Raw genomic sequence first — 27903 nt, 5'->3', positions numbered from 1 at the left:
TTGAAATAAAAGTATTTATTTGTCAACAGAAACAGACATTCACTTGGAGACTCACTCAGCTGAATCTCCCAAACTCAAAGTACATCAAGTTTTTATACTTTTCAGAAAAAGATAACAGCAAGTGGTTTAATACAATTTCTATAGCTACAATAATATTGTTTACTTCTATATTTTGAGTTTGACAAAAGCTTTGCATTGAATTAGAAATTTACAATGTAGCTGACAAGACACCTCTGAATATCCCATCACCTTTGCTGGATTGATCAGCATGAACAAGGTGGGCAGAAGGGCCTGTGGTGTAGAAGCTGGTGGCACCTGTGCACCAGTGGTGGGGAAAATCTTTAGATTGTGGGCACATTACTAATGGCCCTGAAGCTTCTGGAAACCTGGTCATTAAACCTCAAAAGGAGCAGTGTATGGAAAGGAGCATGGCTCTCTTTTTGGAAAAGAACAGCAGGGGTATATTTTCTTCCACCCAAGGCCCAGAAAGAGCCATTTTAAACAAATATAAAAGCATGTTTATAAGGCTGTTCTGCCTTAAGTTATGTAGGACTTTCCCCAAATCAGTGTGGTGGACTTTGCCAATCTGATTACTAATTTCTTATAACCAAAAGTGCTGGAAAATTTCATCAAGTCAGGTGGCATCTGTGGTCAGAAAAGCATTCAATGGTTTGGGTCTACAACCCTTCAACAGAACTAGGAACAAAATAGATTCTCAGTAGAAGGGAAGGTTAGGGAAGGGAATGGTTGGAACAAGGAGCGTCTTTAATAGGATGAATCGACATGGCTTAAAGGGGACACTCATCAGCACATTCATTTATTGTGATAATTAACTATGTTACATGTCTACATGTCATTCCCTTCTTTATTGTATACACATACATCTCAAAATTACAAATCAAATTAAAATCCCCTCAAAATTTGACCATAACAATACACACTTGGATAATGAGACATTCATTATGTTTATGTGGTAGCAAATGGCTCTAGAAGTTTCTCGTCAAAGCTTTTTGTGAGCAATGCATTAGAGTTATGGGGCAAGGTCTAAGTTGCAGGTTGGAAAGTCCACTTTGTTAACGCACAGCAGTATTTGAACAGGCCTGTCAAGAAAACAGCAACAATTTTCACAATTTAGGATTAATAAACCAAATCTGAGCTACACTATGAGATCCTAGGTTTCTATCTCCATCTCTTAACTAATTCTCCATCCAAGCCAATAGATCGCTTCTATTTCTATACCCTCAGAGTTCCGTCAACTGTCTTTAATTTACAATTCTTAAAAATAACCTCCATCTAACTCCATCTAACAATCCATCAAAAATAAAATGCATTGGCATTCCCTTATCTACCAATTTAGTTACACTCTCAGATATGCAAACAGGCTTATTATACATGTGTAAAAAGCAACTGCAGATGCTGGTTTATGCTGAAGATAGGCACAACGTGCTGGAATAACTCATGGGTCAGGCAGCATATCTGCAGAAAAAGGATGTGATGTTTTGGGTCGGAACCCCTCTTCACACCTTATTATGCATTCAGATATTATTATACATTCTTATTTATTTCAAAATTCAACTCGTGCTCACTAATTGGTTAATTTTTATCCAGATACTCAGTTAACGTCCGTTATGGGTTCCAGTAATTATACAAAAGCATTCACACTTTGTTCAGTGTCTGTGGCAATCTATAAAAAGTTCTAGAGCATAAAGAACTTCCAAGTGAATGCTGGGGCATTCCCTCACACGTCATGACTGTCAGAAAGGCCCCCAGGAAAATATTTAAAAAAACCTATCAGCCAATCACTCTAGTTCACGCTGAGGATGATGAGCACATTAGAAGAGGTGAAATGAGGTCTCCTGTTGGTAAAGTATAAACACGTCTGTATTGGACTATTTGGTAATGTATGTGCCTTTTACATTAAAATTGGAGGCAGAATCATACTCAAATGGCTGAGCTAATCGTTAGTCCGATCCTGCATCTGGTTGGTGGTGAACGTGAGGTTGGGGGGGAAGGTGTGTAGAAAAAATATACGAGGGAGTAATTTGTCTTTGGACACACTTCTCCTCCAGTGACTACTTCAGAACTGTAGAGTTTCACATGCCCAGTACAAGGAAAAGGTGAGATCAGCAAATGTTTATGGGAAGGTGAAATCAAAGATCAGTACTTCCAGTGACTGGGAGATTTGACATGTTCACAGCCTTTTGTGGCAGTATGTTCCACTTCACTGGCATAAGGAATAGTTTCCTGATGTATCTGCCAAATGACTAGAATCAAAATTTGTGGCAATGATAACATTTTTCTTTTCTTCCCCTTTCAGAGGAAGTAGTTTTTCTATATTTATTCCACCAATACCTGATCTATTTATTCCACCATTACCTGATCAATACCTGATTGAAGAAGGGTCTCGACCTGAAACGTCGCCTATTCCTTCTCTCCTTAGATGCTGCCTCACCCGCTGAGTTTCTCCAGCATTGTTTGTCTACTTTCAATTATCTTGACTACACGTATTCCCACCCTGCTTCCTCTAAGGACTCTATCCCCTATTCTCAATTCCTCCGCCTGCACCACATCTGCGCCCAGGATGAGATTTTCCATACTAGGGCATCGGAGATGTCCTCATTCATCAGGGAACGGGGGTTCCCCTCTTCTATTATAGATGAGGTTCTCACCAGGGTCTCCTCTATATCCCGCAGCTCTGCTCTTACTCCCCCGCCCCCTATTCGTAACAAGGACAGTCCCTCTTGTCCTCATCTTCCAGCCTACCAGCTGTCACATACAACATATAATCCACCGACATTTTCGTCACCTCCAATGGGATCCTACTACTGGCCACATCTTCCCATCTCCTCCCCTTTCGGCTTTCCGCAGAGACCATTCTCTCCGTAATTCCTTGGTCAATTTGTCCCTTCCCACCCAAACCACCCCCTCCCTAGGTACTTTCCCTTGCAACTGCAGGAGATGCAACATCTGCCCCTTTACCTCCCCCCTCGACTCCATCCAAGGACCTAATGAGTCTATCCAGGTGAGGCAGAGGTTCACCTGCACGTCCTCCAACCTCATCTACTGCATCCGCTGATACAGGTGTCAACTCCTCTATATCGGAGAGACCAAGCGCAGGCTCGGCGATCGTTTCGCTGAACACCGCCGCTCAGTCTGTCTTAACCAACCTGATCTCCTGGTGGCCCAGCACTTACATAGAAACATAGAAACATAGAAAATAGGTGCAGGAGGAGGCCATTTGGCCCTTCGAGCAGGCACCGCCATTCATTGTGATCATGGCTGATCTTCCCCAATCAATAACCTGTGCCTGCTTTCTCCCCGTATCCCTTGATTCCACTAGCCCCTAGAGTATCTAACTCACTCTTAAATCCATCCAGTGATTTGGCCTCCATTACTCTCTGTGGCAGGGAATTCCACAAATTCACAACTCTCTGGGTGAAAATTGTTTTCTCACCTCAGTCTTAAATAGGCTCCCCTTTATTCTAAGACTGTGGCTCCTGGTTCTGGACTCGCCCAACATTGGGACATTTTTTCCTGCATCTAGCTTGTCCAGTCCTTTTATAATTTTACAAGTTTCTATAAGATTCCCCCTCATCCTTCTAAACTCTAGTGAATACAAGCCTAGTCTTTTCAATCTTTCCTCATATGACAGTCCCGCCATCCCAGGGATCAATCTCGTGAACCTTCAACTCCCCCTCCCATTCCCAATCTGACCTTTCTGTCCTGGGCCTCCTCCATTGTCAGAGTAAGTCGCAGCGCATATTGGAAGAACATCACCTCATATTTTGCTTAGGTAGTTTACACCCCAGCGGTATGAACATTGACTTCTCTAATTTTAGATAGTTCTTGCTTTTTCCTTCCCTCCCCTCCCCTTCCCAGCTCTCCCACAATCCTACTGTCTCCTCCTACTTTCTTTCTTTTTCCCGCCCCTCCCCCGACATCAGTCTGAAGAAGGGTCTCGACCCGAAAGGTCACCTATCCCTTCTCTCCATAGATGCTGTCTCACTTGCTGAGTTTCTCCAGCATTTTTTGTCTACTTTTGATTTTTCCAGCATCTGCAGTTCCTTCTTAAACACCTGATCTATTTTAGTTAATTTCTTAAACAAAGAAACAAAAAAAGAAGTTCTATTGACCAGTCTGCACATTTTAATCTCCTGGATTGCTGCCTTGTATCTGCATTAGACCCTCTCCAGTGCTAATATACCTTTCTTGTGGACTAGAGCCCAAAACAGAATTTGGTAGCCGGGTGGCATTGTGAAGTTGAGGTCTTTTTTTGTCTCCTTTGTAGCTCAGAGTAAGACCAAAATTCTATTGTGCTTTTAGAATACACTTGAAGGAATTCCTCTGGAAGGAATATAGGTATAATTCCATTTATTCATTTGTAGGAATGTATTTATTGAAGGAGAAAGCACCTTAGTTCCAATTCAAAGTGAATGCTTTGTTAGGAAGAAAAACGTTAATGCACAGTTGGGATGAAAGTTTGAGATGTTTAAGGATTGAAATATAAACTTGATGTGGTACACACCTGTAATTATCTTCGCAAATGTACTTTATTCCTTTCTCCATCAGAATCAATTCTAATTTTCCGACACTGCCGCGACCACAGGATTCACTGGAAATCAAAGTGTTGATGTTGAGTGCAATACAACTGATAACTTTCGAATAATTCCCACTGGCCTGGAAATTGTTAGTCAGTGGGGTTCCAGGACAAGATGCAAAGTGAAGATTTTTAATTTTATGCTATCACAATTCGGACAAACCTGAGGGAACACATACAATTTATCATATCCTGACTGCTTTTGAACTTCCTATGGTTAGAACATAGAACACAGAACAGAAAAGCACAGCACAGAACAGGCCCTTTGGTCCACAATGTCTGTGTTGAACATGAAAGCAAGACCAACTCTTACCTGTCTGCACGTAATCTATATCCCTCCATTCCCTGCATATCCATGTGCCTATCCAAATGTATTTTAAATACCACTATTATATCTGCTTCCACCACCAACACTCACTACAGCACACTCTAGGCAATCACCATTCTCTGTCTAAGAAACTTGCCTACACATCTCTTATAAACTTTGCCTCTTTCACCTTAAAGCTATGCCAGCTAGTTATTTGATATTTGAATGTTTAATGGGAAACATGAAATGGCAGAACAGTTAAATGAGTACTTGGTTCTGTCTTCACTAAGGAAGACACAAACAATCTCACGGAAATACTGGGGGACCGCGGATCTAGTGGGAGGGAGGAACTGAATGGACATTAATCAGAAAATGGTGTGAGGTAAACTGTCGGGACTGAAGACAGATAAATCCCCAGGGCCTGATGGTCTGCATCCCAGAGTACTCAAGAAGGTGGCCCGAGAAATTGTGGATGCATTGGTGATCATTTTCCAATGCTGGGACTCCAGTTGTTTAAAATATATATTAACAATTTCGATGATGGAATTAAATGTACACCCTAAGTTTGCGGATGCACAAAAATTATTGAAAGTGTGAGCTGCGAGAAGGATACTATGAGGCTTCACGGTGACTTGAATAGGTTGGCCTTCATTGCGAGATGATTTGAGTTTAGGAGCAAGGAGTTGTACAGAGCCCTGGTGAGACTGTACCTGGAGTATTGCATTGTGCCGCGCGGAATTTTTGAACTCGGTCAGTTTTTCGGAGCCCCGCGCGATGTCGGGACCAGCTCCATACGGCTCCGGCGATCGAAGTGGGACCGGCCTCGCGAGGCCGTACGGCTCAAGCGACCACGTTAGGTCGCACTTGCCGCATGGAGTCGCATGCTCGTGGGACAGGCCCTTTAGATTTAGCTCTTGGGGCTAACGGTATCAAGGGATATGGGAAAAAAGCCAGAACGGGGTACTGATTTTGGATGATCAGCGATGATCATATTTTGATTATGGTGCTGGCTCAAAGGGCTGAATGGCCGACTCCAGCATCTGTTTTTCATATTTCTATGTTTCTATGGTATTTCCATCCTGGGAAAAAAAGGTTCTCACTGTTTACCTTGTCTATATCTTTCATAATTTTATATACTTTGTTCACATCTCCTTTCCACCTCTCGCAAGTCTGTAAAACCACTCCTTGTAGTTAGTACCCTCTGTTCCAGACATCATTTGGATAAACCTTCTTGGCACCCTTTCCAAAGCCTCCACATCTCTCCTGTAATGCTACTACAACTACACACAATACTCCAACTATTGTCTATGAAAAGCCCTTGATCATGACTTCCGGATTCTTTTACTGAATGCCCTGACCAATGAAACCAAACTAGAGAAGATGCAATGATTTTCATCAAGGCTCTTGCTATCTTCTCTCCTTTCTCTTCAATAATGGTCCAGGAGAGGGTGAGATCTCATCAGGCCCTGGGGATGCATACACCTTAATGATCTTCACGAGCACCAACACCGCCTTCTTCTTTGTCTCAAACTACCCTTGTATGCTAGTATTCTCCACACAGAACCCACTGTCTTCTATGCCCTTCTCCTTTGTGAAAACAGATACAAACTACTTCTTTATACCTCACCGACATCCCTAGCACAAATTCCCTCCTTTATCCTCGAGCAGTCCTACCTTCACCCTGGTTACTCTCTTGTTTCTAATGTAGTTATAAAAATCTTTGGGATTTTCCTTAATCCAACTCACCAAAGCCGCTTCATGGTGCCTTTTGACCCTTCCAATACCCTATTTGAGTTCTTTCCCCCTTGCTTTATGTTCCTCAAAGGCCCTGTCTGATTTTATCTTATTAAACTATGCCTAAACTCCTTTTGCCTTTTGACCAAATTTACAACCTCTTTGGTCATCCATGGTTTCCTTATTTTGCCATCCTTATTTCTCCTCCTTTCTGGAACACTTCGGTCCTGAATTTAGATCAATTGGCCTTTAATCAACTCCCACATGTGGACATATCCAATAACAACTGTTTCAGTGTACCCTCCCGAGCTTCTGCCTAATAACATAATTTGCCTTACTCCGATTTAGTATCTTCCTGCAAGGTCCAGGATTATCCCTTTTTAAAACAATCTTAAAACTTATGGAGTTGTGATCACTATCCCCCAAAATGCTCTTCACCTGGTCAGGCTTGTTTCCTAACACCAGTCACCTGGTCAGGCTTGTTTCCTAACACAAGTGCACAGGGTGATCGGTGGTTGGTGTAGACTCAGTGGGCAAAGGGCCTGTTTCCACACTGTATCTCTTAACTGAACAGGGTCCAGAATGTTCCCTTCACGGGTTGGACTATCCATAAACTATTTTCGAGAAATCACCTTGGATACACCTAACAAATTCTGCTCCATCTAAGCCTTTGGCTCTGAGCAAGTCCCAGTCAATATTGGAGAAGTTAAAGTAATCCACTAAGACAACCCTGTTGCCTTGGCATCTTTTGGTAATCTGTTTCAACTAGATGTGACACTAGTCTCCCAGTCTGACTCTAAGGTTCAGTTTAAAATTATGTTCTGCGTTCACCTTTATTATCTTGTACGCCAGAGATGAAATAAATCATGAATTTCTTCTCAGGCACTTTCTCAAGAATGAATAGACGAGACTGTTCCATCTTTCACCAAAATTTTATAGTTTAGCCAATGGATCACAGGATCTTACTAGAGGGGAATCTATTTATCCCACATTCTCTAGAAATGGTATTCCCTTTGTTAAACTTTCTAGCTGTTTCCCTGACCCCTTTTTAAATTTTCTTCAAGGTATCTAGCCATTTTGCATTTAAAAAAAAACTTGGATATGGTTTCAGCCCAGTTTTAATGTCTAAACTACCACCTGGACAAAAATATATTTTCTAATCTCTTGCTTTTTCTCAAGGCCAGATCCAAAGTCAAATCTCTTATGGTGAGAATCTAGAATCACATGGAATTGGTCCAGTGCTTGATTCTGTCCTTTCTCACAGTTTTGATATTCTGAGCCCTTGTTCTGGCTCCGTTGAAATCAAGATTATGCAGCCCCACTGACCTTTAAGATGGGGGACAAGCACACCCAATAAATCATGGATTCAGAGATGTGGATTCAGTCCCTCTTTTTCCAATAATGGTAATAGTGTGGGCTACCATAATACCACAAATCCAATAGAAATTCTGGATGCTGGATAGCATGATGTTAACCCAGAGTTAAGAGATCAGGTTTTGGTCATCACTCACTCGATTTGTCTCGAGGAAGAGCTTGATTCTTCACTTTCTGATTCAGGAACATTACCTTCTAGCCAAATTAAATTGACACTCCTTGCCTTGCAAATTGTGGCTATTGGAAATAGTCGCAGAGAAGTAAGATTTTTTACCCACGCTTCCTATTCTATTTTAGGCCTTGTGTTTTGTAGCTGAAGAGGAAAGTGTTGAATCTATCTCCAGGGTTTTGTTGCCCCAGTTGTGTCACATCTGTGATAATTATTCCGTGCCACTCTCTCTCCTAATCCCTTCCCACCTTTTTCACTAAATGTCTACCATCCCCACCTGCCCTTTTTACAACGATTCAGCCAGTATCTCTATATGGTTCCCCTCAATGGTTTCATCTTTTGGAGATCAATTCGTGTTACCATTGCAATTTGTACATTGATGATGGAATAAGTACTGCATGTAATAAGAGCATGAAATGTGGACAATAAAACTGTAAATTCTCACATGTCAGGTCCCATAAGATTATCGATGATCCAAAGACGAACTAAGGTGACCTTCGCCTTGTCTAAATTTCCAACTTCTATTTCAGCAAATATACTGAAAATAGGGAAAAAAACATAATCAGAAGCAGTAAAGATATTGAAATCATCGTTACATTCAGCTGTACACTGAATTAAGTGGAAGCAGCCAGTGAATAGTTCATACTTAAGACCTTGAATTCCACTATGTATAATATGTTTCTTTTATAATTTACTATTTATTGTTGCACTGGCACCTTATCATCTGTGAATTAACATACCCTGGTTCATTTGTGAGGAAGTTAAATGAAACAGACTGCTGAAGAGAACAACCAGCTATTATTCTGCCCAAATGACCTCAGCCGCAGGAACTCAGGGTCTATCCTGACCTTAGGTGCTGTCTCTCACCAACTGTATGGGTTTCAATGAGTGTTCCTGTTTCCTCTCACATCCCAGGGACAATCCGATGGGTTAATTGGCTATTATAAATTACTCCAAATCTAGGTAAATGGCAAAAGAATCATTGGGGAAGTTTCAGGACTACGCAACAGCAGGGAGAGGGAAATGGGACTGATTGGGTTATTCTGATGGGGGCAACATAGACCAGATGGGCCAAAGAGCCTCCTATTGTTTTATAATAAGGAAGCTACCATTCTTTGGGATCTATTGGCCAAATGATTACATATTTATTGTGAATATTTCCACTGGTTCTCACGGTGCTGGTTTTCAGTTTCAGCCCTTCTGGAAGAACAATGTCCAAAGAGTTTATTACAACATTTAAAAGACATTTGGACAGATACATGGATAGGAAAGATTTAGAGTGATAGGGGCCAAATGCAGGCAGGAGGAACTGGTGTACTTGGGGCATCTTGGTCAGCATGGGCAAGTTGGGCAGAAGGGCCTGTTTCCGAGCTGTATGACTCTATAACACTGTGAGATTGGATTAGTGGGCAAGACTGTCACAGACTCATAACAAACGCTAGATCTGCTTTTTCAACTTGATTGTGAACCTTGGTTGTGACTTGCTGTGGTGCAGGATCAGCAGATGCTGTTTTAAGTTATCCTTCATCATGAAGGTCGATTATATCCAAAAGCTGTCCACTTCCTTGCTCTTTTTAGAAACATAGAAAATAGGTGCAGGAGGAGGCCATTCGGCCCTTCGAGCCAGCACCGCCATTCATTGTGATCATGGCTGATCGTCCCCTATCAATAACCCGTGCCTGCCTTCTCCCCATATCACTTGACTCCACTAGCCCCTAGAGCTCTATCTAACTCTCTCTTAAATCCATCCAGTGACTTGGCCTCCACTGCCCTCTGTGGCAGGGAATTCCATAAATTCACAACTCTCCGGGTGAAAAAGTTTTTTCTCACCTCAGTCTTAAATGAACTCCCCTTTATTCTAAGACTGTGGCCCCTGGTTCTGGACTCACCCCACATTGGGAACATTTTTCCTGCATCTAGCATTTTCCTGCATTATTTTCTGTATATATTTGTGCTCTATCAACTGTAAATAAACAACAGTAATTCCTACACAGGATCTTCCAATAGCCCACACCCTCTTTGGCAGGAAAATCTCCAGAAACCACAGAGAAACATTTCTCCTTCTTTCCTCTGAGGTATCCAGGAGCTTCCCTGAGGTTAACAGGAATTCTGGCGTTATCTATCTTGGTGCCATCAGTACCTGGTGTCTCTGAAAGCGTTTGCAGTTGAGGATCCATTCAGCATCACTGTCACCACTCCTTGTGCCTTTGATGCATACTGTAGACGAGATGCACAATTATTGTCTCCTATCCTTCAGGCTCAATGAAATCAACACCACCCCCACCATGTTATATTTTGAGTAAGTAATGAATTTTGCAGCCAGAATAGTTCAAACTATCATGTTGCAGCTCTAATGCTACTGCACTGTTGCAGCTCTAATGTTACTACACTGCACCAAAACATGCATTGTTGCAAAAAAAAAAACAACTCACCAACTTTGATGCTGATCTCCAAAATGAACGGGCTGCATTGTTTTCACAATCATTCCAGCTCGGGCACGATACAAAATTTGGTCCTGCAATGCAAGTTAGTCATTTACAATTCACATCATGTGCAATGCTAACATTCCAGTCACTGCTGTTCAATCCTATACAGGAAAATTAACATAGAACATTAAGTATGTGGATGAACGTAAATTACAACGATGGACATTTTTAGGTGGATGTTACTGGAACTAGAAGGTCTGAGCTATAAGAAGGGTTGAGTAGGCTGGGACTCTATTCCTTGGAGCACAGGAGGATGAGGGGTGATCTTAGGTGTATAAAATCATGAGAGGAATAGATCGGGTGGTGCACTTAATCCCTTGCCCAGTATAGGTGAATCGAGGATGTAGGTTTAAGGTGAAAGGGAAAATGTTTAATAGGAATCTGAGAGGTAACTTTTTTCACATAAAGGGTGGTGGGCATATGGAACAAGCAGCCAGAGGAGGTAGTTGAGGCAGGGACTATCCTGTTTAAGAAGCAGTTAGGCAGGTACATGGATAGGACAGGTTTGGAGGGGTATGGACCAAAAGTGGGCAGGTGGGACTAGTGTAGCTGGGACATGTTGGCTGGTGTGGATAAGTTGGGCTGAAGTGCCTGTTTCCGCACAGTATCACTCTATGATTCTGAGCACCTGGAAACCCGGGTCAATATACGATGCCCTTCATTTGAACTGTTTCATGAATCTCTCATTTTAACATTGCTATGTAATATACAGATTTCACTCTGTAATGACAGCTTAAGTCTTGAATGAAGGACATCATGGGTTGAATTTAAACATATTTTATCCACAAAATGATTTCTGAGATGGGATCACTCAGCTGATTTCCAGGACACAAAATATTTTGAAAATAATGAAAGCATTAACAAAAAGAGAAATCTCACCTCCACTATATTTAAATTGCTTTAAAAAGCGTTCCTTCTCTAGTTCCTACTAAAAAGTTATGAACTTTTAAAAAAAGTAATTGAAAACAGTCAAGTTATTAAATCAATTTTACAGCATTATGATTTGATTTTGGCCTTTTTCTCAAAGAAAAGTTTATATTTTCAGCAGTTCCCAAGCAAGGACACTATGAAACAATTGAAGAAGGCAGCACAAAGGGAGTGTGAACTCATTGACTGATTGTTTAAGGAATGAAGAATTCCACTTGAAAGGAACACAAGCAGAAGCTCCACATATGCTTTGATCATGACTCTCTGATCTTGCCGGAAATATGGATTTGTGGCTTCGATCATTGCTGAACTGTCAAACAAAGGTGTCAGACACATCATTTTACTTAGCAGAGAGTTAAGGTGTAATCTAACTCTAGAGATTGACCGCTAATAAGGTCTCTAGCAATATTGCTCTTTGGGTACAGAGTGCAGCTGAAGTCAGTTTCTGTGGCCTGTGAAGGGCCACTTAATCTCAAACGCTGGTACTCATGTCAACATCGGAAGCCTGGATCGCCTCAACGCAGAGGGAGAACAGGGAGGGAAGAGACAAGGACTTTAAGACTTTTGCCTTCCATCACAGTGAGGAGGTGCCTGGTAGACTCACTGTGGTGGATGTTAAACTGTGTTAAGTGTGTGTTTTGCTATTTTATTCTATGTTATGACTGCAAGGTATACAATTTTGTTCAGACTGAAATGTCTGAATGACAATAAAGGATACTTTACTTTACTTTACTTTAAACATACCTGCAATTGCAGGTTATGATCCTCAATGAAATACTAAAGCCCCTGTCCCACGATGCGAGTTCACCCAAGAGCTCTCCCGAGTTTAAAAAAAAATCAAACTCGTGGTATGTGCGTAGCGGGTACGTAGGACCTCGTGGATGTCCCTTAGCGGCTCGTAATGCTAACGGCAGGTACTCGGGAAATGCGGTACCTCGTGAAGTTTTTTCAACACTGTGAAAAATGTCCAAGAGTTTCCCGAGCACCTGCCGTTATTTACCGCATTTCCCGAGTACCTGCCGTACGCATTACGAGACGCTACGGGACATCCACGAGGTCCTACGTACATTCTATGTACTTACCACGAGTTTGATTCTTTTTTAAACTCGAGAGAGCTCTTGGGTGAACTCGCATCGTGGGACAGGGGCTTTAATAAGTTGCTTCAGGAGGCAGACCTGAAACCTAGCAAGAGCCATATCATGGTACCAAATGGTTCAGTGGCAGATGACTGTGACCACCGGTGCTGTAGTGAGATGATCTCAGGTGGAAAGTGATGTATACTTAACAGTAGAACATCTATGCATAGACTGCAATCTGAATCCAGTTTTAACAAAAATTGTCTGAGTTCTTAAATTTTGAGATCTCAGCCCTCAAGATATTTTAAGAGTACAAATGGGAGTTGGGTTTGGCGTTTGCTTATGATGTCCTTGCCATGATAATTTGATTCCTATCTAGGCAGGATTAGGCAACATAAATAAGCTATTGACTTTATAGAGAAGATCATGTCAATGATTTTTCTATGAACACTATTTTAATCTTGTGTTTTTATTAAAAAAGTCCAAAGTGTTCATAGCCCCATTGCCAAGGAACCTGTTCGTTGATGGTAATTCATGCCTTCGACCATAAAAACAAACATCACTCACCTTTGATGGAACGACTCCCACACCAGTTCAAGTCATTTACCAAATAACCACTCAGGGTGGACTCAAGAGGCATAAAGGAAGCAGTGATTTCACTGAACTTGGAGGTGATTTCCCTGGTCTGACTCCAGAAGATTGACTAAAATATAAAAACAATCATAGCTTTGGAATTTTATTGGAACAGAACTGGAAGAAAATAACATTTAAATTAAAGTGCATAGGACTGTATTTCCTGTTTCTGGAGTTTAATTTCTTAAGAGTTTTGTCTCTCAAAGTTTGTATATTATAAATTAATCAGAAGATGGAAATTTATGCAGCTTGATTGGGAGCCATTCTTTTTGTAATTCACTATGGATGCGTGCTTCAAGTTGACGTGCAGTGACATGCAGTGGTTATTCATATGCTCTTGGCAATGCGCATTTGGGAAACTACAAGAAACGACATATGGATGCAGGTGGCAGGACAGATATAAAAACATCAAAATTAGATGCATGGTGAAAATGCTTTTTTGAGGAAACCCCAGATACATAACAGAAACAGTAGGTTAGATTTGTGCAGAGCTTTCAAATGAATAATAGTAAATTGGCAACCTTTTTTACACCTCAATTATTATTTTCCAATTAACATATTGGTAATAATATATACCTGTAGGGGAGATGAAAATTGTACTATTGATTCACTATCACCTGTTTTACATCACCCCACATTAAATTAACTACATTGACTTTGATGTTGACAGTATAGTATTGATCAGTTCATCTACACTGGAACTTACAGTATATCCACATGAATCACCTCTTTCTCCAGCTCACTTCTTAAATCTTTCTATGATTTGCTTTACTGACTGCGTCTGTTGGGTATTTCCAGCATGGGCTTCTGGCTCAGATTTATAGCAATTACTGTGCATCACATTCCTGAGTTTCATCATGATTTTTTTGCTTTCATCACACCTCTTTTTAACTGTTGTTGTTCATCTGTTAACCAGGGTGGCTATGTTCATCTGTTGTAGAAACAAAGAACTGCAGATGCTGAAGTACAGAAAGGACACAAAGTGCTGGAGTAACTCAGCAGGTCAGGTGGCACCTCGAGAGAACATGGATAAGTGACTTTTTGGGTCAGGATCCTTCTTCAGACTGAAGAAGGGACCCGACCTGAAACGTCACCTATCCATGTTCTTTAGAGATACCACCTGACCCGCTGAGTTTAGTTTAGTTTAGAGATACAGCATGGAAACGGGCCCTTTGGCCCACCGAGTCTATGCCAATCAATGATTACCCATTTGCTAGTTCTATCCTACACACAAGAGACTATTTACAGAAGCCAATTAACCTACAGACCTGCACGTATTTGGAGTGTGGGAGGGAAACTGATGCACCTGGAGAAAATCCACACAGTCACAGGAGAACATACAAACTCCATACAGATAGCACCCATAGTCAGCATCAAACCCGGGTCTCTGGCGCTGTAAGGCAGAAACTCTACCGCTGCCCCATGGTGCCACGTGCACTCCAGCACTTTTTGTCCGTTTCTGTTCTTCTGTTAATCTGTTCTCAGATTGATCTGTACACTGTACTGGCAGATGTACAGAACCCTGAGAACTCTGTACATCTGGACAGCATAATGTTCACTCATCTGTACTCTCTTTATCTATTCATGGGTTCTCAGGGTCATCTGTTAACCTGGTGGCTCTGAAAACAGAGTGTCACCTGTATAACGTAAGCCTGCAGCCTGTCACAGACATCCCTTTTATTCCTCACCACCACCAGAGTGTGTGCACCATTGGACACTCCCAGGAGACCGTGAGTGGCAGACTCTCACAGGAGGCCACGGCCCTTGAGAAGCCGGACGGCAGGCCCTCTCAACGGAGATCGCGGCATTGGGGGGGGGGGGAAGCCATCGAGCTGGTCCAGCAGCCGCACTGCAGGTGCAGCGGATCATAGCTTGAGGGGAGCCGGACCCCGTGACCAAACGGAGGACTCGGAATTATGGCAGCCTGCAGAAGGAAGCTGCCGAGCTGGCCCCCTGTTCGACGGATCCAGTGGACCGCTGGCCTGGCTGTGCAGTGACCAGAGACCGGAAGGATGCAGCAAGTGACATCCGGGCAGGGAGCGAGGCTGGTAGGAGAGGAGATGGAACCAGGGTCTGGCCTACCGCTCGCTCGTGGTCAGCTGTGTGAGGTGCCCCAGGGAACAAAGGACGGGCGAGGAGAGGGACGTGATGTCCAAGGGAGGAGATGGCTGGAGGCCAGCAACAGCCTGGGACTTGCCTGGAACAGGCACCATTCGTTAGGACTGGAGCGTGTACTTTGAACATGGCAACAAAACATGGTGCCTCTTGGATGTGGCTCAGTAGATTACTCCTGCATACTTGCTTGTCGGGGATATGGTGATACTCTACTGGACTGTTTGTAAGGAAACGGATTTCACTGTGTTAACAATTAACATATGTGACAATAAAAATAAAATTAAAAAAGCACCCTCATTGTCTCGTTTATGTTAAAAACACTTGTTTTTCTCACTTTTCCAATTCTGGTGGAGGGTTATTGATTTGAAACAATTTTCCTCTTGAAAGACAATGTTTGAATATTGCCAGCATTTCGGTTTTAGAATATCAAGCAGTACAGCAAGGGAACAGGCCCCTTCAGCCCACAAAGTCCACGGCAAACATGATGCCAAGTTAAAGTAATCTCCTCTGCCTGCACGTGATCCTAATTCCTGCACATCACTGTGCCTCTCTATAAGCATCTTAAATGCCCCTATTGGATTTGCATCCACCTGTGGCATTGTGTTCCAGGCACCCACCACTCTGTAAAAAACTTGCATGCACATCTCCTTTAAACGTTGCCCCTCCCACCTTAAAGCTATTTGCTCTTGTTTTTTACATTTCCACTCCATGAAAAATATTATGACTCTCTACCCTATCTATGCCTCACATAATTTTATACACTTCTATTTGTTTCCTCTTAGCCTCCGACGCTCTTGGTCTAACTATAGGACTCAGAAATTTGCAACCAAAGAATAACATGAACAACCTCACATTTTTCTGATGATTGGTCCCTAAGTTTAATGTTGCACTACAAGAACTTCACAAGGTCATTAGGATGCTTTAGGTAGCTTAACCATAAAGCACATGCCAGCTACTTGCCCTGTTAATGGATTGCTAATGTATTTCAAGATCACATGCATTATGGGTTTAGTTCCCCAAAGGAATTTGATGAAACTGTTTTTGTGAAAGTCTGCAGCCTTCATGTCTCTTTTTTCTGGTATTGTCACACATATGAACAAACTTGTCATTTGAACTCTCAGTCTTAGAGTGCTAATGCAGGACTTTAACGTTGAATCACTGAATCCATGCCAATCACTTATTTGTTTAGAACCGACCAGCAATACTACTCTAATTCAGTAGATGCACAGAGCCTCTTGCCCAGAGTAGGGGAATTAAGGACCAGAGGACAGAGATTCAACGTGCAGGGGAAAAGATTTAATAGGAATCTGAGGAGTAACTTTTTCACATTTAGGGTGGTGGGTGTATGGAATAAGCTGTCATATGAGGTAGTTGAGGCTGGGAATATCCCAAGATTTAACAAACAGTTAAGAGCCTGTCCCACTTGGCGATTTTTTTCGGCGACTGCCGGCATCATTGACTGACGTATCATGTCACCGAAAAATACGCGGCGTGATACGGCGTGATGCGGTGTGATGATGTATGACGCGGTGGTGACACAGCATGATGACGTATGATGCGCTGGTGTTTTTTCAAGTGTTGCAACCACTTTTTTGTCATAGAAACATAGAAACATAGAAAATAGGTGCAGGAGGAGGCCATTCGGCCCTTCGAGCCACCACCGTCATTCATGGCTGATCATCCCCAATCAATAACCCGTGCCTGCCTTCTCCCCATATCCCATGATTCCACTAGCCCCCAGAGCTCTATCTAACTCTCTCTTAAATCCATCCAATGATTTGGCCTCCACTGCCCTCTGTGGCAGGGAATTCCACAAATTCACAACTCTCTGGGTTGAAAAGTTTTTTCTCACCTCAGTCACAAATGGCCTCCCCTTTAATCTAAGGCTGTGGCCCCTGGTTCTGGACTCGCCCAACAGTGGGAACATTTTTCCTGCATCTAGCTTGTCCAGTCCTTTTATAATTTTATATGTTTCTATAAGATTCCCCCTCATCCTTTTAAACTCCAGTGAATACAAGCCTAGTCTTTTCAATCTTTCCTCATATGACAGTCTCGCCATCTCAGAGATCAATCTTGTGAACCTACGCTGCACTGCCTCAATCACAAGGATGTCCTTCCTCAAATTAGGAGACCAAAACTGAATGTAATACTCCAGATATGGTCTTTCCAGATCCCTATACAACTGCAGAAGAACCTCTCTACTCCTGTACTGAAATCCTCTTGTTATAAAGGCCAAGATTCCATTAGCTTTCTTCACTGCCTGCTATACCTGCACGCCAACATTCAGTGACCAGTGTTCAAGGACACCCAGGTCTCACTGTACCTCCCCCTTACCTAACCTAACCCCATTGAGATAATAATCTGTCCCCTTGTTTTTGCCACCAAAGTGGATAACCTCACATTTATCTATATTATACTGCATCTGCCACGCATCTGCCCACTCACTCAACCTGTCCAGGTCACCCTGCAACCTCCTAACATCCTCTTCACAGTTCACATTGCCACCCAGCTTTGTGTCATCCACAAACTTGCTAGTGTTGCTTCTAATTCCCTCTTCCAAACCATTAATATATATGGTAACCAGTTGCGGCCCCAACACCGAGCCTTGCGGCACTCCACTCGCCACTGCCTACCATTCTGAAAAGGACCCGTTCACTCCTACTCTTTGCTTCCTGTCTGCCAACCAATTTTCTATCCACGTCAACACCCTACCCCCAATACCATGTGCTCTAATTTTAGTCACCAGTCTCCCATGCGGGACCTTATCAAAGGCTTTCTGAAAGTCTATATACACTACATCCACTGGCTCCCCTTCATCCATTTTACTTGTCACATCCTCAAAAAATTCCAAAAGATTAGTCAAGCATGATTTTCCTTTCATAAATCCATGCTGACTTGGACTAATCTTTTTACTGCTATCCAAATGCCCCATTATTACCTCTTTAATAATTGACTCCAGCATCTTTCCCACCACCGAAGTTAGGCTAACTGGTCTGTAATTCCCCGTTTTCTCCCTCGCTCCTTCCTTGAAAAGTGGATAACATTAGCTATCCTCCAATCCACAGGAACTGATCCTGAATCTATTAAACATTGGAAAATGATCACCAATGCGTTCACTATTTCTCGAGCTACCTCCCTGAGGACCGTGAGATGCAGTCCATCAGGCCCCGGGGATTTATCAACTTTCAGTCCCATTAGCCTACCCAATACTATTTCTCACCTAATGAAAATTTCTTTCAGTTCCTCGACCCCCTTAGATCCTCTGTCCTCCAGTACTTCTGGGAGATTGTTTGTGTCTTCTTTAGTGAAGACAGATCCGAATTACCTTTTCAACTCTTCTGCCATTTCCTTGTTCCCCATAATAATTTCACCCGTGTCTGCCTTCTAGGGACCCACATTTGACTTTGCTACTCTTTTTCCCTTAACATTTCTAAATAAGCTTTTACTGCCCTTCTTTATATTCCTGGCCAGCTTCCCTTCGTACTTCATCTTTTCAGCCCGTATTGCCCGTTTGTTTCCTTCTGTTGTCCTATGAAAGTTTTCGTAGGGTTTACAGAAGCAAGGTGTGGCGGTGCGACTCACTGTTGCAGCGGCCCCTTCAGCCCGTCTGTCTTTTTTTTTGTCTAGTTAAATGTAATTGTTGGTGTTTTTTAATACTGTTTTTAACTGTGTATATGTGGGGGAGGGGGGGGGGGGGGAGGGGGAAACAAAAAAATATCTTCCCTGCACAGGAGATTCTGTCGGGTCTCCGTTGTCGTTGGGGCCTAGCACCGTGGAGCGGCCTCCAACCGGAACGACCTGGGGGCTCCAGTCACGGGGCCTGCGGAGCTGCGGACTACTTACCATCGTGGGGCTGGCCGGCATCGGCACGTGGGGAGCGGTGGTGGCTCGCTGCTGCGGCCCGACCCCGGAGCTCGGAAGCTCCAGCTGCAGCCGCAGGTCCGGTGGACTGGGACATCGGGAGCTCGCGGGTCCGGGTGGGAGACCGCTTTCCGGAGCTCCCGCAACGCGACTTCTCCAGCCCGTGTCGCGGGGTTGGAACGACCCGGAGCGGGGCCGTACATCACCTGGCGCGGCTTTAATGGCCGCGGGACATTCGAACGCCCGCCGGGGGCTCCAACATTGTGACTTTTGGGTCTGGAGCGGGGCCGTACATCGCCCGGTTGGCCTAAAATGGCCGTGGAACTTACCATCGCCCACCTGGGGCTTCAACATCGGGAGAAAAATGGTGCCGGGGAGAGACTTTGCCTTCCATCACAGTGAGGAGGAGATTCACTGTGATGGATGTTTGTGTAAATTGAATTGTGTGTGTGTCTTGTAGGAATTGTCTCTGTTTGTATGGCTGTGGAAACTGAATTTCGTTTGAGCCTCACTGAGGTTCAAATGACATGTAATAAATATTTATTCATTCATTCATTCATTCAATCCTCTGGCTTCCGGCTACTCTTTGCTGTGTTATACATCTTTTCTTTTAATTTTATTCTATCCCTAACTTCTCTTGTCAGCCACGGTTGCCTCCTACTCCCCTTAGAATCTTTCTTCCTTTTTGGAATGAAATGATCCTGTCTTCCGAATTATGCCAAGAAATTCCTGCCATTGCTGTTCCACCGTCATTCCTGCTAGTATCCCTTTCCAGTCTACCTTGGCCAGCTCGTATCTCATGCCTTCATTATCCCCTTTGTTCAGCTGCATCACTGACACTTCCGATTTAACCTTCTCCTTCTCAAATTGCAGATTAAAACTAATCATATTATAATCACTACCTCCAAGCGGTTCCTTTACCATGAGTTCTCTTATCAAATTTGGTTCATTGGACAACACTAAATCCAGAATTGCCTTTTCTCTGGTCGACTACATTACAAGCTGCTCGGAATCCATCTCGGAGGCATTCTACAAACTCTCTTTCTTGGGGTCCTGAACCAACCTGATTTCCCAGTCTATCTGCATATTGAAATCCCCCATCACCACAGTGGCATTACCTTTGTTACATGCCAGTTTTAACTCCTGCTGTAACTTACACCCTACATCCGGGCTACTATTTGGGGGTCTGTAGATAACACCAATTAGTGTCTTCTTGCCTTTACAATTCCTCAACTCAATCCACAGTGAATCTACCTCGTCAGTCCCTATGTCTTCCCTCGCAAGGGACTGAATTCCATTCCTCATCAGAAGAGCTACCCCCCCCCCCTCCACTGCCTACCTGCCTGTCCTTTCTATCGGATGTATAACACTGAATATTAAGTTCCCAGACCCGATCCTCCTGCAGCCACGTCTCGGTAATCCCCACAATGTCATATCTACCAACCTCTATCTGAGCCTCAAGCTCATCTACTTTACTTCTTATACTTCGCGCATTCAAATACAGTACTTTTAATTCCTTACGCATCTCACCTTTCACATCGATCCCTACTGCACTTGGCCATACTCTCCTATCCCTTTGTGAGCTTTCTTTCCTGTTAATTCTGGGGTCATTAACTATCCCTTTACTCCATTTCTCTTTAACTCCATCTTTGACTATCCCAAAGTCCTATGACAACCTGGATTTTAAAATGTTTAAAATCTTTTGGCGACATTGATATGACGCCGGCAAAATCGCCAAGTGGGACAGGCCATTTAGACAGGTACATGGATAAGACAGGTTTGGAGGGATATGGACCAAGCGCAGGCAGGTGGGACTCATGTAGCTGGGCCATGTTGGCTGGTGTGGGCAAGTTGGGCCGAAAGGCCAGTTTCTACACTGTATCACTCTATGATTTTCATTGTACCTTTACTTCACTGTACTTGAGTTGACTTGACTTTAATTTACAATACAGAAAAGGAGTGGAATTGCAATGCCATTCCTTTATTTGACTTTAGGTTATCAAGATGGACTCCTGCACAATGACTGATTGACTCACCTGATTGACTGGGATGTCATGTTCTACCAAGCGCAAAAAGTTGTTATAATCCTGCTCTTTGATGCTGCATGGGTCTTTGCCACTAAATACCTTCAGAAATTCTTCCCAAATCTTTGCACAGTCTTTCACCCTGACCAAAAAAACAATTAAACACAAAAATTCTATTAGGATTAAGGAACTCGTTGGCAATAACACTGAGAATCTGAGTTTGTGTTGGTGCACCTGAAAGATTTGACATTTTACAATAGCCCAAAGTGCTTTACTGCAAATAAAATACTTTCTGAAAACCAATGCAGGGAGATGTGGCATCCGATTTGCGATCAGCAAGGTCATACAAGAAGAATGTTCAGTGTCCTTTAGATAAAATATTAACCACAATCCTGTTTGGTCCCCTGGGTGAATGTGAAGGATCTCATCAGGATGTTGAAAAGGAACAGAAGCGCCCTGGCCAACTTTGTTCAGCAACATCATTGCAAATGTACTTTTTCTTCAATATGCATATTGACTTTTGGGATTTGTGTGTTGCTAGCAGAGTCAACATTTATTGCCCATCTCTAATAGATCTTAAGAATAGGATGATGAGCTGTCTTCTTCAAACACTGCAACCTACCAAAGTTAGTTCTACATTGCTATTAGATAGTGAGTTCTAGCATTCAGATCCAGTGATGATCCAGGATAAAAATCCTTGTTTAATTTTGTATATTAAGACAGCCTGACTGTCAAACAATGGGGCATTCCTTCACGAATGCAATGAAGTGGCAGACTAATATTTGAGCCTAAGATAGACACAGTGCTTGCGAAACTCAGCAGGGGAAGACATCATCTCTGGGGAAAAGGGATAGGTGACATTTCAGGTCAGGACCCTTCGTCAGACAGGTCACCTACCCTTTTTTCCTCACTGCGTTACTCCAGCACTTTTTGTTTACTTTAGTATAAGCCAACATCTGCAGTTCTTTGTTTCTACATAGGTACAATACAATACAATACAATTTATTTGTTGTCATTTGAACCTCATTGAGGTTCAAACAAAATTTGGTTTCTGCAGTACAAGCCTAAGTTATTTAATTCAGCTTGAAGCCACAAACATTTGGTGGCAACTCAACTTAACCTCTGAACCAAGGCTAAGTCTTCACAAGAAGAATGTTGCAGTGTGTAGGAGAGAGTCCATGTGAGAAGGCAACATTGGATACATGGGAACAAATAAACATGGAAGAAGCAAAGGTGTGGATTAGCTTTCGGCAGCAGCCAAAATGAGAGGGATGATATTGCAGGTGTGACCTGTACAAAAGGGACGGGTTGCTCCTTAATTGGAAGGGGACTGACATTCTGGCAGGCAGGCTTGGAAGTGCTACATGGGTGGGTTTAAACTAAACAGTGTTGGGGGGGGGGGGGGGGGGGGGGGGCCAACCACGTGGAAGCGTATGTGTGCAGTTAACGGGAAAGAGAGTGCAGGAAAGGTCACGTTTAAACTAACAGGACAAGGGGATGGGACCCAATGCAAGGAGACAGAGGGCCATAAAAGGAGGACAGAAGCAAAAGGTAGAAGGGAGATAAGAAAAACAAACCTGAAAGCTTTGTGCCTGAAAGCTTGTGCAAGGAGCATTCGGAATAAGGTGGATGAATTGAATGTGCAGTTGGTAGTTAAGGGATATGATATAGTTGGAATTACGGAGATATGGCTCTAGGATGGCCAAGGCTGGGAGTTCAACATGCAGGGGTATTCAATATTCAGGAAAGAGAGATAGAAAGGAAGAGTAGGTGGGGTGGCATTGCTGGTTAAAGAGGAGATTAATGCAATAGCAAGGAGGGACATTAGCTTGGATGATGTAGAATCGATATGGGTAGAACTGCGAAATAGCCAAGGGCAGAAAACGCTTGTTGGAATTGTATACAGACCACCAAACAGCAGTAGGGAGGTTGGAGATAGCATCAAGCAGGAAATTAGGGATGCGTGTAACAAAGATACAGCAGTTATCATGGGTGACTTTAATCTACGTATAGGTTGGGCCAACCAAAGCGCTGAGAAGGAGGATTTCCTGGAATGTATATGGGATGGTTTTCGAAACCAATATGTAGAAGAACCTTCTAGAGGGCAGGCCATCATAGACTGGGTATTGTGTAATGAGGAAGGATTAGTTCACGATCTTGTTGTGCATAGCCCCTTGGGCACCAGTCACCATTAGATGGTGGAATTATACATTAGGATGGAGAGTGACACGGTTATTTCAGTGACTAGGGATTGGCTAGGATAAACTGGCAATTTACACTTAAAGGGTTGACGGTGGAGATGCAATGGCAAAGATTTCAAGACTGCATGGATGAACTCCAAAAATTGTTCATCCCTGTCTGGCGAAAAAATAAAACGGGGAAGGAGGCTCAACCGTGGCAAACGTGGGAAATCAAGGATAGTGTTAAATCCAAGAAAAAGGCATATAAATTGGCCAGAGGAAGCAGCAAACCGGAGGACTGGGAGGAATTTAGAATGCAACAGAGCACAAAGGGGTTAATTAAGAGGAGGAAAAAAGAGCATGAAAGAAAGCTTGCGGGGAATATAAAAACTGACACTAAAAGCTTCTTTAGATATGTAAAAAGGAAAATATTAGTGAAAACAAATGTAGGTTCCATACAATCAGAGACAGGTGAATTTATAATGGGAAACAAGGAAATGGCAGCCCAGTTAAATGAGTACTTTGGCTTTGTCTTCACTAAGTAAGACACAAACAATCTCCCAGAAATACTAGGGGACCGAGGATCTAGTGGGAGGGAGGAACTGAAGGGAATCCACATTAGTCAGGAAATAGTGTTAGGTAAACTGTTGGGACTGATGGCAGGTAAATCCCCAGGGCCTGATGGTCTGCATCCCAGAGTACTCAAGGAGGTGGCCCTAGAAATCGTGGATGCATTGGTGATCATTTTCCAATGTACTCTCGACTCTGGATCAGTTCCTGTGGACTGGGGGGTAGCCAATGTAACCCCACTTTTTAAGAAAGGAAGGAGAGAGAAAACGGGGAATTATAGACCAGTTAGCCTTACATCGGTAGTGGGGAAGATGCTTGAATCGATTGTTAAAGATGTTATAGCAGTGCATTTGGAAAGCAGTGACAGGATCGGTCAAAGTCAGCATGGATTTATGAAGGGGTAATCATGCTTGACTAATCTTCTGGAATTGTTTGAGAATGTAACAAGTAGAATGGATAAGGGAGAGCCAGTGGATGTGGTATATCTGGACTTTCAAAAAGCCTTTGACAAGGTCCTACACAAGAGATTAGTGTGCAAAATTAGACCACATGGTATTGGGGGTAGGGTATTGCCATGGATAGAGAACATTGGCAGATGGGAAGCAAAGAGTAGGAATTAACGGATCCTTTTCAGAATGGCAGGCAGTGACTAGTGGGGTGCCACAAGGCTTGGTGCTGGGAATGCAGTTATTTACAATATATGCAGTTATTTACAATATATATTAATGATTTAGACAAGGGAATTAAATGTGACCTCCATGTTTGTGGATGACACAAATCTGGGTGGCAGATGAGGATGCTATGAGGCTACAGGGTGACTTGGATAGTTTGGGTGAGTGGGCAGATGCATGGCAGATGCAGTATAATATGGATAAATGTGAGGTTATCCACTTTGGTGGCAAGAACAGGAAGGCAAATTATTATCTGAATGGTGTCAGATTAGGAAAAGGGGAGGTGCAACGAGACCTGTGTGTGCTTGTACATCAGTCACTGAAAGCAGGCAGTGACAGCAGGCAGTGAAGAAAGCTAATGACATGTTGACCTTTATTGCGAGAGGATTTGAGTTTAGAAACAAGGAGGTCCTTCTGCAGTTGTACAGGGCCCTGGTGAGACCGCACCTGGAATATTGTGTGCTATTTTGGTCTCCTAATTTGAGGAAGGACATTATTGCTATTGCGGGAATACAGCGTAGGTTCACCAGGTTAATTCCCGGGATGGCAGGACTGACATATGATGAAAGAATGGGTTGATTGGGCTTGTATTCACTGGAATTTAGAAAGAGGAGAGGGGGTCTTATAGAAACATGTACATTTTTTAAAGGATTGGACAGGCTAGGTGGAGGAAATTTTTCCCCGATGTTGGGGGAGTCCAGAACCAGGGGTCACAGTTTAAGAATATGGGTAGGCCATTTAGGACTGAGATGAGGAAATTTTTTTCACCCAGATAATTGTGAATCTGTGGAATTCTCTGCCACCGAAGACAGTGGAGGCCAATTCATTGGATATTTTCAACAGAGAGTTAGATTTAGCTCAGGGCTAAAGGAATCAAGGGATATGGGAGAAAAGCAGGAACGGGGTACTGATTTTAGATGATCATACATGATCATATTGAATGGCAGTGCTGGCTTGAAGGGCCGAATGGCCTACTCCTGCACCTATTTTTCTTTGTTCTATGTCTATGTTAGTGAAGCTTGTCAAGCATGGAGATCAAAGGAGAATGGTGCAGTGCAGAATAAAATACAAACTGTAGAGCTTTGAACATGTTGCAGTTTGTAGGAGAGAGTGCATGTGAGAAGGCAACAATGGATACATGCAAACAAATAAACGTGGAAGAAGCAAAGGTGTGGATTCACTTTTCAGCAGCTGCTAACATGAGAGGGATGATATTTCAGAGGTGGAAGTAAACTTGGCTAAAGGTGGGAAGAATGTGAGATGTGATGATGTGAGAATAAGGTTATTTAGAACCTCGATGGTGCTAAGGCGCAGAGATTCAGAAGTAAGTTATGTTTAGGTGGAAGCTCTATTCTGTTTACTTGCTATCAGAAGATGACATAATATATACCCAGCAATAACCTACACTGGCCAGTAGGAGTGGATCATACAGCTTACATCTAAAGTCATGCCACATGATTTACACACCCTACCTTGTATGTGCAGTAACAGGGAGAAATAATCTTTAGATAAATAAGTGTACTTCACACACAAAAAAGAGGACAGGCATATTTAAATTGTCACAGTTTTGATCAGACATTTTTCAGAATCTTGTTTGCGCACAGGCAACAAAAAGGGAGGTTGAATAGGAACCAATTTAATTACGCTTTCCACTTGTTCAGCAAGAAAGATAGGAAAGTAATTTTCACTTTTACAATATCTCTTATGCGGAACAGGACTGGTATATGATTTACACGCTTATTCTGAAAGCACAATGTTAACAATATAATATTGTTAGATAACACTTAAAATTGTTATCATGAAAAAGTATACATTATAATGCTCTTTGCTTGTGCCAGTGAGTTACATATTGACTTACCCTGCACTGGGATTTACATTCTCAAGGTAGTCAAAACATCTTCCAATCATTATTTCTTTCAAATTTATTGACGATCCATGTCCTCCCCATTCTTTTTTGGGCGCAACAGTTGCCACGGGTGGCTTTGTAAGACTTATAGCAACAAGTCCAAGGAGAACCAAATCTAAAACAAGGAATTAGATGTTGGTGTTAGTGCAAGAAATAACCATTCTATTTGTTCTTATGTATGGAGAACAAATTTGGATGTATACAGAAGAAATGTGGAAAATAACCACTCTGAAATGGTGTAAATCAAATAACATAACTTGTTGAAATATTTTTTTAATGGAAAGAAATTCAAGCCTGATGCATTCATTCACTAAATGTTAATTGTCTGCTAGTGATTTAAAAATGGCATCTGAAGTGCACTATAAACAATTTAATCTCTGTAGGGTGATGAAAATGTTCTCTTATCATATGTTCTCATCTTTAACAAAAGGTAGGGATGCAGCATGGAACCCGACCCTTCGGCCCACTCAGTCTGAACTGATCATCGATTTCTTGTTCATATTAGTTCTATGTTATCCCATTTTCCCATCTACTCCCTTCACGTTAGGGACAATTTACAGAAGCCAAATAACCTGCACGTCATTGGGATGTGGGAGGAAACCAGAGCATCCGGAGGAAACACACGCGGTGTCACAGGGAGGATGTACAAACTCCACACGGACAGCACCCGAGGTCAGGATCGAACCCAGATCCCTGGCGCAGTGAGGCAGCAGCTCTACCAGCTGAGCCACTGTGTCGCCATTGGTATATGGGGAGACCACTGCTACAGGGAACATTGAAAGCATTGCAGGGCTTACAGACTCAAGCAAAGAAACCCCTTCCAGGACGGCACTGAAGTTGGCAGCTTAGTACTTGACTGAATTGCTTATTTGTCATATGCTACACATCCAGGCTGTAAAGCAGATCTCCTTTCCAAAGAAACAAATAGCCAACAGAGTAGGCACATACCATTCCAAAGTTAATCCACCCCCACCCTACTCTGCCATTATCTGAAGGGGCTAAGTTGGTATCAGTCTAAGAAACTAGTGAATTAATAGCACTGACAAAATAATTGAATGACATTTGGATCAAAACCTACTTACCACACATTGTTGCGTCATTTCTTGATTTGCCTTTACGGCAGAAATGCAGACTAATCAGAAAAAACATCTTCAAGGTGTAGTTTCTCCTTTGACACACGATCAAAGTTGAGGTTGGCACACCTTCTCAAACATTCTGCTTTATATACACTTTGGAATCTCCTCCTACAGCTATATGTAAATACAGTCTAAGT

The 27903-nt window shown here is 42.8% G+C and overlaps 1 protein-coding gene across 1 annotated transcript; it reads right to left on the bottom strand.

The window, feature by feature from the left end:
* On the bottom strand, positions 1 to 27852 carry LOC116976140 (ADP-ribosyl cyclase/cyclic ADP-ribose hydrolase 2-like). The gene is made up of 9 exons (XM_033025742.1): positions 27713 to 27852; positions 26583 to 26745; positions 21316 to 21445; positions 13238 to 13373; positions 10614 to 10696; positions 10322 to 10398; positions 8627 to 8719; positions 4526 to 4612; positions 1 to 1100 (listed from the first exon to the last, which is right to left on the bottom strand). Exons 1-9 carry the CDS (start codon positions 27777 to 27779, stop codon positions 1031 to 1033), a joined length of 906 nt encoding a protein of 301 aa, XP_032881633.1. The 5' UTR covers positions 27780 to 27852; the 3' UTR covers positions 1 to 1030.
* Positions 27853 to 27903: the final 51 nt, after the last annotated feature.

This window comes from Amblyraja radiata, chromosome 1, assembly GCF_010909765.2.
Source record: "Amblyraja radiata isolate CabotCenter1 chromosome 1, sAmbRad1.1.pri, whole genome shotgun sequence".
NCBI classification, from domain to species: Eukaryota; Metazoa; Chordata; class Chondrichthyes; order Rajiformes; family Rajidae; genus Amblyraja; species Amblyraja radiata.
Note: the sequence above shows the minus strand (reverse complement) of the source record. Positions and strands in the feature narration are given on the sequence as shown.

Bases quoted from the DNA above. Each gene is read 5' to 3' on its own strand.
- LOC116976140 (XM_033025742.1), bottom strand. From the start codon at position 27,779: ATGTTTTTTCTGATTAGTCTGCATTTCTGCCGTAAAGGCAAATCAAGA. The intron at 21,446-26,582 runs GTAAGTCAATAT...TTTTTTGGTCAG, and splicing joins AATGTAAATCCCAGTGCAGG to GGTGAAAGACTGTGCAAAGA. The intron at 1,101-4,525 runs GTGTGTACCACA...TTTTCTTGACAG, and splicing joins ATTTGCGAAGATAATTACAG to GCCTGTTCAAATACTGCTGT.